The 19,860-nt window shown below is 37.9% G+C and overlaps 1 protein-coding gene across 6 annotated transcripts in view; it reads right to left on the minus strand.

Annotated features, from left to right (window-relative positions):
- SPAG17 (sperm associated antigen 17) overlaps positions 1 to 19,860 on the minus strand; it is a 232,623-nt gene that overhangs the window by 38,895 nt on the left and 173,868 nt on the right. For all 6 annotated transcript variants that reach the window (XM_021922730.2, XM_021922743.2, XM_021922725.2 and 3 more), the window contains 8 exons: positions 17,733 to 17,887; positions 15,127 to 15,315; positions 6,352 to 6,497; positions 6,124 to 6,254; positions 4,170 to 4,294; positions 2,233 to 2,415; positions 863 to 976; positions 303 to 348 (listed from right to left, as the gene is read on the minus strand). In XM_021922730.2, coding sequence (XP_021778422.2) covers positions 303 to 348; positions 863 to 976; positions 2,233 to 2,415; positions 4,170 to 4,294; positions 6,124 to 6,254; positions 6,352 to 6,497; positions 15,127 to 15,315; positions 17,733 to 17,887 — 1,089 coding nt within the window. The remainder of the gene's footprint in view (positions 1 to 302; positions 349 to 862; positions 977 to 2,232; positions 2,416 to 4,169; positions 4,295 to 6,123; positions 6,255 to 6,351; positions 6,498 to 15,126; positions 15,316 to 17,732; positions 17,888 to 19,860) is intronic.

Raw genomic sequence — 19,860 nt, forward strand, 5'->3', positions numbered from 1 at the left:
ATATCTTCATTATAGCTGAGGCTAACATAAAAGTCAAATGTCAACATTTTTCACTTAATGGATGAAAGTTAAAGATGAATGAGAGAAAATTATGGTTTTCTAGGATCTCAAAGCTCAGGCAGAACAATACATGCAGAATAATTTACAAAAATAAACCACCACAACACAACATGGCCAATACAAGAATGGAGACAGGTACATGGTGTCTTGTTAGCAGATAACAGAATGACTGATAAGTGTATTTAAGATGATTCCTTTGAAATTTGTAAATATACAGCAGAAGAATATTAAATGCAACTCACCTTCAGTAACATGACTTTTTGTAGTTTCCTCCATTTTAGGGAAAGACTGAAATGAAGATAGAATTACTTAATGGCGATGATTATATTACTTACAAGACTTACTTTGTTTAGAAACATTCTCTCAAGTTGATCTTTTGTAAAAATTACTATAACATGAATTAGTTTAAAAATACTGATATAAAATTAATTTTTGTAGGTCATTCCTTCCAATTAACTAATGTCTAAAAATGGAAATGATTTTAAGTTGTAAAAATTCCTATTTCTTCTTCTTTCCTATTTCACTCATCATTCAGTATTTCAATAAATACCAATTTCTTTTGAAGACAACAAAAAGTTTTATTTAAGGGCCTTCAGAATTATTTATGAAGGAAGAGCCTAAAATGTATTTGGAAAATGCAATATATAGAGAAATGGATTGCCACAAAAACTGCAAATTATGAGGAGAGAGCAAATACTTCATGAAAGTGGCAGAAGCAGCTATTTTTTCCACGGTATTTTGTCTTGAAACATTTAATATTGAAATAATAGTAAGACGACGGGTATACAAGGCATTTTCTCACCATAACCAGCTTGAGGAGATCAGCGGCATTGCCTCTCTCCTCCTCAGTTCTGGAATCCTTAACCATCATTTCCTGCAGCTCATCTTCTTTCTTCAGAATATGGTTTATGTAATCCTAAATCAGCAGAATAAAATAAACACACAAAAACTAGGAATTAGGTAGAGAGAGATACAAAAATGGTCATCAACTTGAAATATTACAAAAAATGAAGAATATATAGGTTTACAATGCTCAAGAACTGTTTACTAGTCAAACAATCTGAAAAGACTTTTTCTTAATATGTTAACAGGAAAAACCTGAAAAGTGCAAAAGCACAGCTTTAAGGGCCACAGGATAGAACTGCATGGGGGCCTCAGAGAAGCCCTGTTTCTAACTCTGCACTTAAGTGTCCTCATCAATAAAATGGACGGAGTTGGATTAGATAACGTCTAGGATCCTTTCAGGTATAGTTTTTTAATTTTATCTGTAAATGGAATTTGCCTAGTTCATGTCTTTGCTTCCAAGAGACATGTACTTTATTTTTTTCATAAGTATTTGATCCATTTCCATAACTAATAATACCCTGCTCTGTGCCAGGTGCTAGGCATATAACCATAAACAAAACACATACAATCCCTGTACTGAGGGAGTAAACAAACTTGAGATGTTACAGACATGATCATACAATTAACTATATATTTACAAATTCTTAGACCACTTCCAAAGCCTTTTCCTCCATGGACAAGTATATTAATATGTGGTTCTGTCTTTATCCAGTGGTCACTATATCAGTTTTCTATATAATGACAAAGATGGAGGGCTCTATATAGAAATCACTTACAAAAAAATCTTACTTTTTCAATGTCTTTGGGCTTCTTAATAATTTCTACACAGAAGGCGAGGCGTGGCCTCAAGCCATAATCCCAGCACTTTGGAGGCCTTGAGGCAGTGGAATCACAAAGGTCAGGGAATTGAGACCCTCACAGCTAACACGGTGAAACCCGTCTCTACTAAAAAAAAATACAAAAAGAAAACTAGCGAGGAGCGAGGTGGCAGGCGCCTGTAGTCCCAGCTACTCAGGGAGGCTGAGGCAGGAGAATAAATGTAACCCAGGAGGCGGAGGCTTGCAGTGAGCTAATCGGCCACTGCATCCAGCCTGGAGAGAGGCGATAGGCGAGGTCGTCTCAAAAAAAAAAAAAAAAATTTCTACACCTTATGGGAACCATTAAATATTTTCTACTTCTCAACCTTCTACTCTGAAAGACTGACATCCTTGTGTTGCACTAGATAAATATTGGTAGAATTACATAATTTCAGGTTTCTTAGGAAACCAAGAGCAACGATTGCTCTGTTTCTGATTCTTTTGGGTCAGGTTACTTAGATTCCATTACCTTAAGGGAAACCTGCAGCCTCAGTTTCACCTCATTCTTTATGACCTCATGCTGAATGAACTGGCGCATCTGTAGCACACTGGGGCTCTTGAGTATGGCACGTGGGGCACTCACTAGCTGTTTGGACTCAATGCAAAGGCCTTTCCAAATCTGAGTACCAAACGGAGGTCCTGGAGTTTTTTTCTGTTAACAAAACAAAGCAATAAAACCACCAAAGAAATCAGAATGTTCTCACATTCAGATTTTTTAAGTGTTAATTTATTATGTAGATATCATAATAACCTTTCAGGGACACAGTCGTGAAGAAAATCCTTAACCTCAAAAAGTTCTGCAAATATAAGGAAAATCAATAACAGAACTGGGCATGCTTTCCTCTTTATTTATGTTACCAAGATACTGGATATTTAAAAATCCTGTTGCATGGTGTCCTGGGTAGGATGTAGAAGAATGCTAAGCAATGTAATAACAGCCTAGCTTATGACAAATGGATGTGGCTATTTCTTAGTACCCACAAGTAGACGAAGACATTTGGCACTGAGCAGTCTTTCACTTTCAGGTTCTGTGTTCATTTTGACCTAGAAAGATTCTTTGCAAGAGAAGTAATTCCACAGATCTGGGCCGTCTTTGAGCTTACTCTAGATTAAGCATGCCTCCAGAGTCTGAGGATCTCTGGGGCAGAAAAAGCTACCTGAGAGTAAACTCACACTATATGTTATACTTGTGATTGATTTTCAGGAATGGTGTGCTTTGCTGCTCCACTATGTCCTCAAGTGTGCTGGATGTGCTTCATTTCAAAAGGCCTGGACAGTGACAGCCACTTAGGGGCTTTGCAGGCCTGTGCCACTCCTACCAGATGTAGAAGGTCAGAGCATAAGAGTTTCAGAGAATGAGAATAAACTTTCTTCAATAATCTTAGACGTGGCATACCCTTTGTCGTCATGTAGTACTCACAATTTGGACATAGCCTCAGTGTGCCATTTGGTGTGACCTCCTCATTTTCAGAGAAGGAAATGGAGACCCAGTGTGACTTGTCCAAGATCCCACATTAATAAGGGGTAGAATTCGGATCAGAATTCAAGTCACCTTCATCTTACCATGTTGACTACAGTCACCAAATTTAACCACAGGGCTAGGAAGTCACTGTAATCTTAAATGTTCATCATCTGTGTTTGCTATTACAAGATTTAGTGTAGGACAGCAAAAATGATCACAATCAAAAACATTATCTCAATTATCAATCTCTGATCATACTATCAATAGCTTCACTGATTTAATTATTTAACACCTGACCATATGTTGGACATGTGACATAAATTGCTTATAAAATGAAATGGTAAATTATGCAAGGTGCAGAACTTCATTGATTCTTACCCAAGATATTTTATTCTTAAAAAAATTTAGGTGGAGCTTCTCTTAACTGACATAATTACAATGTTTACTTTCTAACATTGCAATATGCGTATAATCCTTCATATTATTCTTAGACGGTCAGTTTGGGCATTTTTAATATATGAAGAAAAAAAGGGAGAGTAAAAGACCCAAAATTGTGTGTTAAAATGAACAAATAAGAAATGATAGAAGGAAATATTTCTGTATGATATAATATCAGTAATTCCATGACAGAGGTGTAACCTGGCTTACTCAGAAAGAATGTTTTAATATTATAGGAAGATGTGCAAGCCTACAATACAGGATAAAAGAAATAAAACTGAAATTAGCTAGCCAGGAGTATTCCTCTAAAATGTTGGAATACTCAGAGTATTCCTCTAACATCTACAAATGTTAGAATCTTCAAATATAAAACTCCTTGAGCACATTAACAATTTACATAAGAATGAAAATATATGAATATATGGGAGGAGACCTAAGACTCTGGTCCACTGCCCTTGGATGGATGTACACACTAATAAAATGACTTTTTAGAAGAAATTATATACCTCAACTGAGGGAAATGTTTCCCATGACCTTGACCGGAGATTAGGAGGGACAATTGTATCTTCCTTTTTTATTAACCATGGTGATGCTTCATGGAAAGGGCGAAGGACTGTGATGGTCAGGGTGCCTGGTTCAAAGAAAGTTGTCAGAAGACCATTACCCATTGAAAGTACTCAGAGAAAATGAAAATGCATTCACTAAATTCAACAAGTTCTTTTTGAATAGCCTTAGACACGAAAGATTAATGAGACACAATGACTATACTTAGGAACCTTACAAACAAATAAGAAGGATGAAGCTTTCAGTCACTGTGACACCTAGAGACTGGATTTAGATCACCTGAAAGTATTCATTGACACCTCACTGTCCCTCACCAACCACATACAAGTTTTGTCAGTTCTCCCAATAAACTTGAGTCTACCTTTTTCTCTCTCTGTGAAACCTACTTGATGTGCCTTAAAAAGATCCTGCTCTAGACTATAGCAACAACTGACTTTGCCACCTATATATACTCTGTGAGTGAACCTTCCCTTGCAGTCAGGGTGACTGATTATGTTAGTCCATGATGAAAACTCTTTTTTGCCTTCACATTGCTTGTGAGATAAAAGATGGCCCTTAACATTCTTTTGCCCCTACCTCAACTTGTACTGTTCTTCCCCTCTGTGCTTCGGCTACTTTGGCCTTTCCCCCAACCCATGTTTTCCAATGCTTTATGCTTTCTCTTTTATATTTTCTTTTCCAAGAAAGCTCTCTCTCTTACCTTAATTAACCACTACCTACCCACTAGCTTTTGGCTCAAGTGTCTTCAGGGAAGCCTTCTAGACTATGTCAGTTTCTTCTGTTAGATTCTCTCAGACCTATGTTCTTTTCCTTCATAGGCCTTATCCCAACTTATAATCATACAGTTGTGTGACTTTATAATTAACAGCTATCTCTCCCAGTAACCTACAAGCTCCATTGAAACAGGGTCCATGCCTGTTTCAGTTCACCATTGTATTCCTAACACCCAGCCAGTGTTTAGTACATGGTGGTTTGCCAAGTAGAGGCTAATTAAATGACTAACAAACCAATGTGAGATGAATTCTTATTCTCCCACAGTTCCATACATGCACCACACTGACTGGGGGTTAGTCAGAGTCCCCCATGTTCCATATTCACAAAGAGCAAGGTGTATTAATGTCATGCACATGTGCATTGATACATTAAAAGTTTTAAGGGCACAGAAATGCAGGCATATTTATAAATGCACACAAAATGTATCCCAAAACACAAAGATGAAAAGACACACACACACACACACACACACACACACACACACACACACACACACATAAACCTAGGCACAGCACATAGGTTTTGTATGCAGATAATATATAGGCTTATATCTATATTTAGATATGCATATTACATATATTGGATGGTTCTTACTTAATGCGATATGTATCTCTAACCTCTGGCAACACACCAATTTCCCTGAAGTTGAGGAAAACAACATAAGTACCCAATGAATATAGCTTATATAACTTACCAGGTATTTCAGGTTGGCATTATAACTCATACATCAATTTCATCAAAGCAACATCTTCAAAATGACAAAAAATGAATTTACAAGAGATATCTCACTGTTCTTTGTTTTTTCTTACCAAGATGAAATGAACTCATAAATCAGAACTTTGGTACATACCTGAACACAGATACAAATCTGCTGATAGGAGAAGAGGGATACATACTCAGCTTACGCAGATTGGTGCTCAGATACATCTTGATATATACCTAAATTCAAGTAGCTATATAAGCTATAAGTCATATCAACTTATTTCTGCTCTACTTTCCAAAGCAGAGCAGTAAAGTGAGCAAAGTGGAAAAAGTAAGACGACATGAAGACATACTGGATAGTAAGGAGAATGAGAATTGGCGAAGAGACACAGTGCATTCCACACAGTATGGGTCCTCTACCTGGCTGTTCCTGCACTGGCTCTTGGAGAACAACAGTATTTGGTTCTTTATATGCCAAAGATAGATATTCTTCTATGTCACTGTCTCGAAGAAGTTCCATTCCTGATCCATCAGCATACATAACGAAAAACCTATTTGAAGAAATAAAAATATAATCACTTCAAGTATTCAGTTAAAATGCTCCTTGAGCTTAGAATTAAAAGTAAAATTATAGTATTATTATTTTACCTGGGGACATGTTCACCATAGATTTGCTGATGATTCTTTTCAAGGTGCATAGAGGATAGACTATCATAGCCCTCAGGTTTTTCATTTAAATCATCTTCCAATTTTTTTTCAGGTAATATAGTTGATATGCTACCATCAGCCATGACCTAAGGCATAAAGTATGTAAGCAACTAAAAGAAAAGAAAGTCATAATGCTTATATTTCCACTGATCCAATTTGAGAAAACAGATGGTTTGGTGGGTTTATTCAGAAAATTGGAGATGTTTATTTGCAAGGTATTGTTTACTAAGTAGAGACTGCATTAATAAAAGTAAAAACCTAGCAGGATAACTCTACTTATAAACGACACCTAAAACAGGAACACAGACTGAAACATATTCAGAATGAAGTGAATAGGATGGGGAGGATACTCAAAACCTCATACTATGAAGATAGGTTCAAGGAATTGGGAATTTAAACATGGAGGAATGGGTACTCATGCAATAGCTGTCTTGAATTATTTGGAAGGACCTTTGCATGGAAGGGGCTTATACTCTGGGATTTCAAACACAGAATTGCGGCTCATGGGTAGAAAACTTAGGGGAACAGATTTAGTATGAATATGAGAAAAAATGTTCTAGTCCTTTATTACTGTCTAAATATGCCTTGAGTCTCTCCAGAAAGGGGTGTGATTCATGCTGCAAGACCACTGAGGGGGATGCCCAAGAGGAGTATCAATGCCCAGAAAAATGCTTGGCCTAGAGGGTTTTGAGCTTTAAGTTTCTACTTCAATTTGTCATAAATTGAAATTTGTCAGTTTCAACTCATGCTGTGAAGAGTTTCAGTTACTTAGCAAAGAAAAAATAAGCTGGATCAGGGCTTATCTACATATCAAAACAAAGTTAGGAATTCTGTTGTATAACTCCAAATCTAAAAAATAACTTCATACCTACTAGTTGATAGACAAAATTTCACTGTTGAATTAGAAATTAAAAAAAAAAAAAGATAAATGCCTAGAGCAATAGTTGGCAAATCTTTTTTGTCACAGGCACGACAGTAAATATTTTAGAGTTTGAATTTGCAGGCCATACATTCTCTGTTGCAACTACTCAACTCTGCCATTATTATGTAAAGCAGCCATAGATAGACACTATGTAAACAAATGAGCATGACTGTGTTCCAATAAAACTTTATAAAACGACATTGAAATTTGTATTTCCTATAATTTTGCTGTGTCTTCTTTTGTTTTTTCAAAAACCATTTAAGCATATATGAAACCATTTTTAGTTCACGGGCTATAGATAAACAAGTGGCCATTGTCTGCCAGTTCCTGACCTAGAGGTGAGCGGATAGTCGTGGTGTTGAAAGACAAAGAAGCAAACATTTTCTCACATTCTGTAGGTTGTCTGTTTAGTCTGTTGATAATTTCTTTTGCTGTACAGAAGCTTTTTAATTAGGTCCCATTTGTCAATTTTTGCTTTTGTTGCAATTGCTTTTGGTGTCTTTGCCATGAAATATTTGCCAGGGTCTGTGATCAGAAGGGTATTTTCTGGGTTTTCTTCAAGGGTTTTTGTAGTTTAGGTTTTACATGTAAGTCTTGAGATAATTACTGTATATGGAAGGAGTCTAGTTTCAACCTTCTGCATATAGCCAGCCATTTATCCCAGTACCATTTATTGACTAGGGAGTCCTTTCCTCATTGCTTGCTTTTGTTGGTTTTGTTGAAGATGATTGTAGGTATGCAACTTTATTTCTGGGCTCTCTATTCAGTTCCATTGGTCTATGTGTCTGTTTTAGTACTGGTATCATGCTATTTTGGTTATTGTAGCCCTGTAGTATAGCTGAAGTTGGATAATGTGATGCCTCAATCTTTGTTCCTTTTGCTTAGGATTGCTTTGGCTATTTGGGCTCCTTTTTTGGTTCCATGTGAATTTTAGAACAGCTTTTTCTAATTCTGTGAAGAATGTCATTGGTACGTTGATAGGAATAGCCTTGAATCTGTAAATCGCTTCGGGCAGTATGGCCATTTTAATAATATTGATTTTTCCTATCCATGATCATGGAATGTTTTCCCATTTGGTTGTGTCATCTCTGATATCTCTTATCAATGTTTTGTAATTCTCAGTGTAGAGACCTTCCACCTCCCTGGTTAGCTGTATTCTTAGGCATTTTATTTTTTGGTGGCTATTATGAATAGGATTATTTTCTTTTTTATTATTATTATACTTTAAGTTCGAGGGTACATGTGCACAATGTGCAGTTTGATACATAGGTATACATGTGCCATGTTGGTTTACTGCACCCATCAACTCGTCATTTACATTAGGTATTTCTCCTAATGCTCTCCATCCCCCAGGCCCCCACCCCCTGACAGGCCCTGGGGTGTGATGTTGCCTGCCCTGTGTCCAAGTGTTCTCATTGTTCAATTCCCACCTATGAGTGAGAACATGTGGTGTTTGGTTTTCTGTCCTTGTGATAGTTTGCTGAGAATGATGGTTTCCAGTTTCATCCATGTCCCTACAAAGGACATGAACTCATCCTTTTTTATGGCTGCATAGTATTCCACAGTGTATATGTGCCACATTTTCTTAATCCAGTCTATCCTTGATGGACATTTGGGTTAGTTCCAAGGCTTTGCTATTGTGAATAGTGCAGCAGTAAACATATGTGTGCATGTGTCTTTATAGTAGCATGATTTATAATCCTTTGGGTATATACCCAGTACTGGTATGGCTGGGTCAAATGGTATTTCTAGTTCTAGATCCTTTAGGGATTGCCACACTATCTTCCACAGTGGTTGAACTAATTTACACTCCCACCAACAGTGTAAAAGTGTTCCAATTTTTCCACATCCTCTCCAGCATCTGTTGTTTCCTGACTTTTTAATGATTGCCATTCTAACTGGCATGAGATTGTATCTCACTGTGGTTTTGATTTGCATTTCTCTGATGACCAGTGATGATGAGCATTTTTTCATGTGTCTATTGGCTGCATATATGTCTTCTTTTGAGAAGTGTCTGTTCATATCCTTTGCCCACTTTTTGATGGGGTTATCTTTTTCTTGTAAATTTGTTTAAGTTCCTTGTAGATTATGGATATTAGCCCTTTGTCAGATGGGTAGATTGCAGAAATTTTCTCCCATTCTGTAGGTTGCCTGTTGACTCTGATGGTAGTTTCTTTTGCTGTGCAGAAGCTCTTTAGTTTAATTAGATCCCACTTGTCTATTTTGGCTTTTGTTGCCATTGCTTTTGGTGTTTTAGTCATGAAGTCCTTGCCCATGCCTATGTCCTGAATGGTATTGCCTAGGTTTTCTTCTAGGGTTTTTATGGTTTTAGGTCTAACATTTAAGTCTATAATCCATCTTGAATTAATTTTTGTATAAGATGTAAGGAAGGGATCCAGTTTCAGCTTTCTACATATGGCTAGCCAGTTTTCCCAGCACCATTTATTAAATAGGGAATCCTTTCACCATTTCTTGTTTTTGTCAGGTTTGTCAAAGATCAGATGGTTATAGATGTGTGGTGTTACTTCTGAGGCCTCCGTTCTGTTCCATTGGTCTATATCTCTGTTTTGGTACCAGTACCATGCTGTTTTGGTGACTGTAGCCTTGTAGTATAGTTTGAAGTTAGGCAGCATGATGCCTCCAGCTTTGTTCTTTTTGCTTAGGATTGTCTTGGCAATGTGGGCTCTTTTTTTGTTCCATATGAAATTTAAAGTAGTTTTTTCCAATTCTGTAAAGAAAGTCATTGATAGTTTGATGGGGATGGCACTGAATCTATAAATTTCTTTGGGCAGCTTGCCCATTTTCATGATATTGATTCTTCCTATCCATGAGCAAGGAATGTTCTTCCATTTGTTTGTGTCCTCTTTTATTTTGTTGAGCAGTGGTTTGTAGTTCTCCGTGAAGAGGTCCTTCACATCCCTTGTAAGTTGGATTCCTAGGTATTTTATTCTTTTTGTAGCAATTGTGAATGGGAGTTCACTCACGTTTGGCTCTCTGTCTGTTATTGGTGTATAGGAATGCTTGTGATTTTTGCATATTGATTTTGTATCCTGAGACTTTGCCGAAGTTGCTTATCACCTTAAGGAGATTTTGGGCTGAGACGATGGGGTTTTCTAAATATACAATCATGTCATCTGCAAACAGGGACAATTTGACTTCCTCTTTCCCTAATTGAATACCCTTTATTTCTTTCTCTTGCCTGATTGCTCTGGTCAGAATTTCCAACACTATGTTGAATAGGAGTGGTGACAGAGGGCATCCTTGTCTTGTGCCAGTTTTCAAAGGGAACACTTACAGTTTTTACTCATTCAGTATGATATTGACTGTGAGTTTGTCATAAATAGCTCTTATTATTTTGAGATACGTTCCATCAATACCTAGTTTATTGAGAGTTTTTAGCATGAAGGGATGTTGAATTTAGTTGAAGGCCTTTTCTGCATCTATTGAGATAATCATGTGGTTTTTGTTGTTGGTTCTGTTTATGCGATGGATTGTGTTTAACGATTTGCATATGTTGAACCAGCCTTGCATCCCAGGGATGAAGCCGACCTGAACATGGTGGATAAAGTTTTGATGTGCAATTGGATTCGGTTTGCCAGTATTTTATTGAGCGTTTTTGCATCGATGTTCATCAGAGATAGTGGTCTAAAATTCCCTTTTTTTGTTGTGTCTCTGCCAGGCTTTGGTATCAGGATAATGTTGGCCTCATAAAATGAGTTAGGGAGGATTCCCTCTTTTTCTATTGATCGGAATAGTTTCAGAAGGAATGGTACCAGCTCCTCTTTGTACCTGTGGTAGAATTCGGCTGTGAATTCGTCTGGTCCTGGACGTTTTCTGGCTGGTAGGCTATTAATTATTGCCTCAATTTCAGAGCCTGCTATTGGTCTATTTAGAGATTCAGCTTCTTCCTGGTTTAGTCTTGGGAGGGTGTATGTGTCCAGGAATTTATCCATTTCTTCTAGGTTTTCTAGTTTATTTGCGTAGAGGTGTTCATCGTATTCTCTGATGGTAGTTTGTATTTCTGTGGGGTCGGTGGTGATATCCTCTTTATCATTTTTTATTGCATCTATTTGATTCTTCTCTCTTCTTTATTAGTCTTGCTAGTGGTCTATCAATTTTGTTGATCTTTTCAGAAAACCAGCTCCTGGATTCATTGATTTTTTTAAGGGTTTTTTGTGTCTCTATCAACTCCAGTTCTGCTCTGATCCTAGTTATTTCTTGTCTTCTGCTACCTTTTGAATTTGTTTGCTCTTGCTTCTCCAGTTCTTTTAATTATGATGTTAAGGTGCTGATTTTAGATCTTTCCTGCTCTCTCTTATGAGCATTTAGTGCTACAAATTTCCCTCTACACACTGATTTAAATGTGTCCTAGAGATTCTGGTACATTGTGTCTTTGTTCTCATTGGTTTCAAAGAACATCTTTATTTCTGTCTTAATTTCGTTACTTACCCAGTAGTCATTCAGGAACAAGTTGTTCAGTTTACATGTAGTTGTGTGGTTTTGAGGAGTTTCTTAATCCTGAGTTCTAATTTGATTGCACTGTGGTCTGAGAGACAGTTTGTTGTGATTTCTGTTCTTTTACATTTGCTGAGGAGTGCTTTACTTCCAAGTACGTGGTCAATTTTAGAATAAGTGCGATGTGATGCTGAGAAGAATGTATATTCTGTTGATTTGGGGCAGAGAGTTCTGTAGATGTCTATTAGTTCTGCTTGGTGCAGAGCTGAGTTCAAGTCCTGGATATCCTTGTTAACCTTCTATCTCATTGATCTGTCTAATATTGACAGTGGGGTGTTAAAGTCCCCCGTTGTTACTGTGTGGGAGTCTAAGTCTCTTTGTAGATCTCTAAAGACTTGCTTTATGAATCTGGGTGCTCCTGTATTGGGTGCATATATATTTAAAATAGTTAGTTCTTCTTGTTGAATTGATCCCTTCACAATTATATAATGGCCTTCTTTGTCTCTTTTGATCTTTGTTGGTTTAAAGTCTGTTTTATCAGAGACTAGGATTGCAACCCCAGCTTTTTTTTTTTTTTGCTTTCCATTTGCTTGGTAGATCTTCCTCCATCCCTTTATTTTGAGCCTATGTGTGTCTTTGCACGTGAGGTGCGTCTCCTGAATACAGCACACTGATGGGTCTTGACTCTTTATCCAATTTGCCAGTCTATGTCTTTTAATTGGGGCATTTAGCCCATTTACATTTAAGGTTAATATTGTTATGTGTGAATTTGATCCTGTCATTATGATGTTAGCTGGTTATTTTGCCCATTAATTGATGCAGTTGCTTCATAGCATCGATGGTCTTTACAATTTGGCATATTTTTGCAGTGGTTGGTACTGGTTGTGTCTTTCCATGTTTAGTGCTTCCTTTAGGAGCTCTTGTAAGGCAGGCCTGGTGGTGACAAAATCTCTCAGCATTTGCTTGTTTGTAAAGGATTTTATTTCTCCTTCACTTATGAAGCTTAGTTTGGCTGGATATGAAATTCTGGATTGAAAATTCTTTTCTTTCAGAATGTTGAAAATTGGGCCCCATTCTCTTCTGGCTTGCAGGCTTTCTGCCAAGAGATCTGCTGTTATTCTGATGGGCTTCCCTTTGTGGGCAACTTGACCTTTCTCTCTGACTGCCATTAACATTTTTTCCTTCATTTCAACCTTGGTGAATTTGACACTTACGTGTCTTGGGGATGCTCTTCTCAAGGAGTATCTCTGTGGTGTTCTCTGTATTTCCTGAATTTGAATGTTGGCCTGCCTTGCTAGGTTGGGGAAGTTCCCCTGGATAATATCCTGAAGAGTGTTTTCCAACTTGGTTCCATTCTCCCCATCACTTTCAGGTACACCAATCAAACATAGATTTCATCTTTTCACATAGTCCCATATTTTGTGGAGGCTTTGCTTCTTTTTACTCTTTTTTCTCTAAACTTCTTTTCTTGCTTTATTTCATTAATTTGATTTTCAATCACTTATACCCTTCCTTCCACTTGATCAAATCAGCTATTGAAGCTTGTGCATGTGTCACGAAGTTCTCATGCCATAGTTTTCAGCTCCAGGAGGTCATTTAATGTCTTCTCTCCACCGTTTATTCTAGTTAGCCACTCGTCTAACCTTTTTTAAGGTATTCAGATACCTTGCGATGGGTTCAAACATGTTCCTTTAGCTCAGAGAAGTTTGTTATTACCGACCTTCTGAAGTCTACTTCTGTCAACTCATCAAAGTCATCCTCCATCCAGCTTTGTTCTGTTGCTGGCAAGGAGCTGTGATCCTTTGGAGGAGAAGAAGTACTCTGATTTTTAGAATTTTCAGCTTTTCTGCTCTGTTTTCTCCCCATCTTTGTGGTTTTATCTACCTTTGGTCTTTGATGTTGGTGAGCTACAGATGGGGTTTTGGTGTAGATGTCCTTTTTGTTGATGCTGATGCTATTCCTTTCTGTTTGTTAGTTTTCCTTCTAACAGTCAGCTCCCTCAGCTGCAGGTCTGGTGGAGTTTGCTGGAGGTCCACTCCAGACCTTGTTTGCCTGGGTATCACCAGTGGAGGCTGCAGAACACAAACATTGCTGCCTGATCCTTCCTCTGGAAGCTTCATCCCAGAGGGGCACCTGCCTATATAAGGTGTCTGTCAGTCCTGTTGGGAGGTGTCTCCTAGTTAGGCTACACAGGGTTAGGGACCCACTTGAGGAGGCAGTCTGTCCATCCTCAGAGCTCAAACGCTGTGTTAGGAGAACCACTGCTCTCTTCAGAGCTGTCAGACAGGGATGTTTAAGTCTGCAGAAGTTGTCTGCTGCCTTTCGTTCAGCTAAGCCCTGCCCATAGAGGTGGAGTCTAGAGGCAGTAGGCCTTGCTGAGCTGCGGTGGGCTTTGCCCAGTTCAAGCTTCCTGGTTGCTTTGTTTACTTACTCAAGCCTCAGCAATGGCGGATGCCCCTTCCCCAGCCAGGCTGCTGCCTCGCAGTTCCATCTCAGGCTGCTGTGCTAGCAGTGAGCAAGGCTCCGTGGGCCATGGGACCCACCGAGCCAGGCATGGGAGAGAATCTCCTTGTCTGCCGGATGCTAAGACCATTGGAAAAGCATAATATTTGGGCTAAGGTGTCCCGTTTTTACAGGTACAGTCTGTCAAGGCTTCCCTTGGCTAGGAAAGGGAAATCTCTCAACCCCTCGTGCTTCCCGGGTGAGGCGATGCCCTGCCCTGCTTCATCTCGCCCTGTGTGGGCTGCACCCACTGTCCAACCAGTCTCAGTGAGATGAACCAGGTACTTCAGTTGGAAATGCAGAAATCACCCATCTTCTGCATCGATCATGCTGGGTGCTGCAGACTGGAGCTCTTCCTATTCGGCCATCTTCAGGATTGTGTTCTTGATTTGGCACTCAGCTTGGATGTTGGTCCACTTCCCCACTTTCAACCGTACTATATCCTTCTTACCATGGACTCTGTGACTACTCAAAGAAACTTGCTTGCTGTCTTGTGTTTGCTCTGACTTCAACTTGGATAAGGACCATTGCCACATTCTTTATGTTGGCATTATTTTCAGATGTCTGCTACTGTTTCTTCCTTTCTGTTCTAATTATTCATTTAGCCTTAACATTTCTGTCCCACCAATTATTTGGCTTGCCATCCCCCATGAAAGTACACTTAAGAATCAAAGGAAAAGTATTGACATTCATTACTGCTTGCCCAAAGTATTGGCAGTAAGTGGATAATTAATCCCAAGGCAACTAAGGTAAAAATCTACATGGAAGCTTTGTAGTGTGAAATATCTCAAAAGCAAAGCCACAGGCTCTCTCTCCACACCAAAAGTGCACTTTACCTGAAAAGTGTTTCCCTCAGGATCCAGAACCTCACAGATAACCTCTGAAGTATGTCTCATGATGTACCTGCCAGCTCTCGGCTGTTCACACTTTTGAAAAGGATAGTATATATTACTGCTTGATTCATGGCAGTACATAGCTGAACAATCCTTGTCAATATAAAGAGAGCCTGTGTTTGGAGGTAACACCTGAAAGGGTAACGGAAGGACACAAATTATTAAAATTTTCTAGCTTAATATGTGGGACTTGGAAAACCACTTTAGGAAAAAGAATATCCATAGATCCTAGTCACAAACTGTTTGCAGGAAGAAAACATTATCCAAGGGAGGACATAAGGTTTGGGAAGGGCTACTTGATAAGGACGCAAACTGAATAGTTATGATATCATTTCTCCTGTATCCTCACATCTTATCTGCTCACTTTAATATCTCTTCTAAGTAATTGTCCTATGCCCCCTTATTTCCAATATTTAATAAGCTGAGGTTAAATACATGTTTGGCCCTATTCATTCCATTCTAAATGTTTGGAGTGGTTTGTGATCTTGGACAAGAAGCATCTCTGAAAGGGTAAAAAAATGTGGGATAAGTGCTCTTAGAAACTCATCTCTCCTCTCTCCTCTGGTGGCTGACACAGTCCTTAAGTAATAGACTTCATGTAATGAATTCTGCTTCAAACAGATCTTTTTCTGAAACAGAATTTACATATCATAGATTTACCCTTTTAAAGTGTATAATTCAGTGGTTTTTAGTATATTCAAAAGTGTGTGAAGCCATTATCACTAATTCCACAACACTTTTATCATCCCCCAAAGGAACCTGATCGTGTTAGAAATCATTCTGGATCACTAGGCCTTAGGCCCTGGCAACCACTAATCTTCTGTCTATGGATGAACCTATTCTAGATACTTCATTTAAATGGAAGCATGTACTCTGTGGCCTTTTGTGTCTGGCTTCTTTCAGTTAGCGAAATGTTTTCAAGGTTCACTCATGTTGTAGTACACAGTACTTTATTCCATTTTATGGATAAGTAATATTCCATTGTATGGCTATATCACATTTTCTTTATTCACTTATGAGTTGGCATGCATTTGGGTTGTTTTCAGTTTTGCTATTACTAAAAACGTTGCTATAAATATTGTTTACAAGTTTTTGTGCAGATGTATGGTTTCTCTTGGATAGGAGTGGAATTTCTGGGTCACATGACAACTAAGTTTACCTTTTGAGGAAGTGTCAAGCTGTTTTCCAAAGTGACTATACCATTTTCCAAGTGACTTACCACTTTCCAAAGTGACTTACACCATCAGCAATTTACAAGGGTTCTAATTTCTCCATACCCTTGCTATCACTTGCCATTATCTGTCTTTTTAATTACAGTTTTCTAGTGGGTGTGAAGTGCAATCTCATTGCAGTTTGCACTGTAGCTCCCTCACAACTAGTGATGTTGAGCACCTTTCCTTGGCTTATTTGCCATTTGTGTATCTTCTTTGGGGAAATTCAAATCCTTTGCTCATTTTGAGGTTGGTTATTGTCTTTTTATTCTTGAGTTGTGAGAGTTCTAAGTTGTAGGGTACTCTGTACCCAAGACCATTATCAGTTATATGATTTTCAAATAACATCTTCTATTCTGTAGTTTATCTTTTCACGTTCTTGGTGGTGTTCTTTGAATCACAAACTTTTTTTTTTATTTTGGTAACACTTGTATGTTTGGTATCATATCTAAGAAACTATTGCCTAATCAAAAACATGAAAATTTATATCTATGTTTTCTTTCATCTCTCACTTCCAGCACCTTCCTTGCCCCATAATAATCTACACTGGATAAAGAGGGGGAAGGATAACATTGTCAGAAGAGATGAGAGGGACAAACTGACTTCAGCAACTTTCACAGTAACAAATATTTATCAGTGAGATCTTTGTCCATCATCTTCTAGCTTTTAGCTCTCAGTATCTAGTGACATTGTTTGCAATGTTTTTGCTGTAGTGTCCTTTCTCCAGCAAGTGAAAAGCTGAAGGCAAGTCCTTTTAAGGCTAAAGGAAGTGCAGGCTGACACTGGATGGTTGTGTTTAAAGGGGAAATGCAGAAAGGTAGGGAAAGGTGCTAACTGCTCCTCCTTGACCTTCCAAGGACAGAGCTTTGCTTCAGTTAGGAGAACTGCCCTCCCGGGACCACACACACCATGTGCTCCTCCTGTCCTGCTAGGACTTCGAGTAGAGTAGGGAGGACTGACTGGAGGTGGGAAAGATGGAGAGTGAGAATGAGGGTCGAGGTGGCAGGAGGTGAAGCTGGTCTGTTAGGCACAAGCCAAATCATCTAAGGGTTTCTAACACCCACAGTGCCTAGCACATAAGAAATCCTCAACAAACACATTTTGGTTTATAACCTTGGTCCAAAACTACCAGTTTTGCAAAACAAGCAGGGCAATGTTTTTCTGGCATGGGATGTAAAAAGGGATGAATAAATGAGTTTTAGAAGTATATTCTAAGATGTTAGTATTCTAAGAGAAAAGAAAGCAACAGCAATGTACATTGCAGGCATTTTAGAAGTGGGTTTTCTCAGCTAAATAGACACTCATCTTTGGTACTTCTCATTTTCCTTCTAGACCTACCTGGTATGTTCCCTGTGGCTTTGCAATAATAGTTGTTCCATCTCCAAAGGTGGCACAGCAGCTACTGTCCTCACAGTTGGTGATAACAGTGGCATAGCGTGAGCTTTCTACCCGCATACACTTCACCTGCCTGGTGACAGTCCGAGGACCTTCGGCTACAAGCAAATGCAAGGTAAGCAGATCTGATAGAGTGTAGACATTGCAAAACAGACCTCAGCCTATTGATTCTGCTGCTGTTTCCTGGCTGTCTGGATTCCCCATGGGAAAAACACAATTGTAAAGTCTAGAGCAAGTACTGAGAACTCCACAGGGTTGGAGTGAGGCCTGCTGTTCTTGTCAATTCAGAATAATTCCTCTGGAAAAAATCTTCTTACTTAATTTAGTATGCTGTCTTAATTTCACTATTTATTTGTAGGAGCTGAGAACATCTGATTTTTCAACTTGAAAAATTGAAAAGCATAAAATATAATTTAAGCACTCAGATATTCATCAATTAAAATTTATACTTTTTAATACATATGTAAAAGAAAAATCACAGATAAAATTGAAGTTTATCCTTATATGTGGGCTTATTTCTATCTTGAAATTCATTTTTACACTTTTATGTACACATACATCATGAACAATACATATGTGTGTGCTTTAAATGTATATAAGCTATATGTTACTCCATGTATTTATGTAATTACTGTACTATCATTCTACTCCTGCTTTTTTCATTTAACACAGTTTCAAGACCCCTAACCATCTTTATCTATATCTATCTATACATATATGTGTGCATAGATATATTTATTTGTGTGTGTATGACTCCCTTTAACAGTCTTATAGTATTATTTTGCAGGAATGTACCATATTTTATTTTTCTATTCTGCCATTGATGGACATTTACATTTTCCCAAAATTTCAATACTATACTCAATGCTGCAAGTCGCTCCTCTGTACTTGTTTCCTTATGCAAATGTGTATGAGTGTCCCTCTCTCTATAAGCAGAAATAAAGTTATTGCATCATAATATGATATGTGGGTGGGGTGGGGAGGTGTAGGTCAAAGCATATAAAGTTACAATTATGTAAGATGAATAAGTATAAGAATGTAATGTATAGCACAAAAACTATAGTCAATAACATTGTATTGTATAATTACAATTTTCCAAAAGTGTAGATTTTAGGTGCTCATAACACACACACACACACACACACACACACACACAAAAGAAAACAGCTATATAAGGTAAGAGATATATTAATTTGCTTGACTTATTCCACTATGTATATAGATATCAAAATATCATGTTGTGCATCTTAAATATATCCAATAAAAAACACTGGCATTAAGGAAAGGGAACTCAGGGAATAACTTCTCATTAAAAATATTTCTTAAATTCAGGTTCGGAAGAGTGGAAGACTTTGAGTCTTAGAGTAGGTTCCTGTTAATTAGCAACTACAGTTTCCTTTTTTCTGATACCACCTTTCTGACAAAAGACATGCTCTGACTGAAAACCTATCTAAGGTCACCTATTTATGCAAATTAGATGCCTTGAGGATCAAAGGAAGCATCTAAAGCTAGCACCTAGGACAGATGAATCATGGTTATTAGGTTTTAGTTGCCACCAATCAAAGACTATTACTCTCCATCAGCTAACTAGAGCTGTTATCACTCCCATCTCTGTTGAGATAATGATCACAATAAAAAGTCCTAATGCATCCTCATATTCATTGCAGTATTATTCACAATAACCAAGATTTGGAATCAGTCCACATGTTCATCAATGGGTGAATAAATAAAGAAAATGTAATAAATACAGACAAGAGAATATTATTCAGTGTTAAAAAAAAAAAGAAATCTGTCATTTGCAACAATATGGATAAACCTGGAGGACATTATTTTAAGTAAAACAATCCAGGTACAGAAAGACAAACAGCACACTTATATGTAGACTCTAAAATAGTTGGACTCATACAAGTAGAGAGTAGAGTGGTAGTTACCAGCCATCGGGGTGAGGAGTTGGGGAGATGTTGGTCAAAGGATATAAAATTTCAGTTATATAAGAGGAATAAATTAAAGAGATATACTGTATAACATGGTGACTATAGTAAATAAAATTGATCATATTTTGAAAATTTCT

Source organism: Papio anubis, chromosome 1 (genome assembly GCF_008728515.1).
Source record: "Papio anubis isolate 15944 chromosome 1, Panubis1.0, whole genome shotgun sequence".
In the NCBI taxonomy this organism is placed as follows: Eukaryota; Metazoa; Chordata; class Mammalia; order Primates; family Cercopithecidae; genus Papio; species Papio anubis.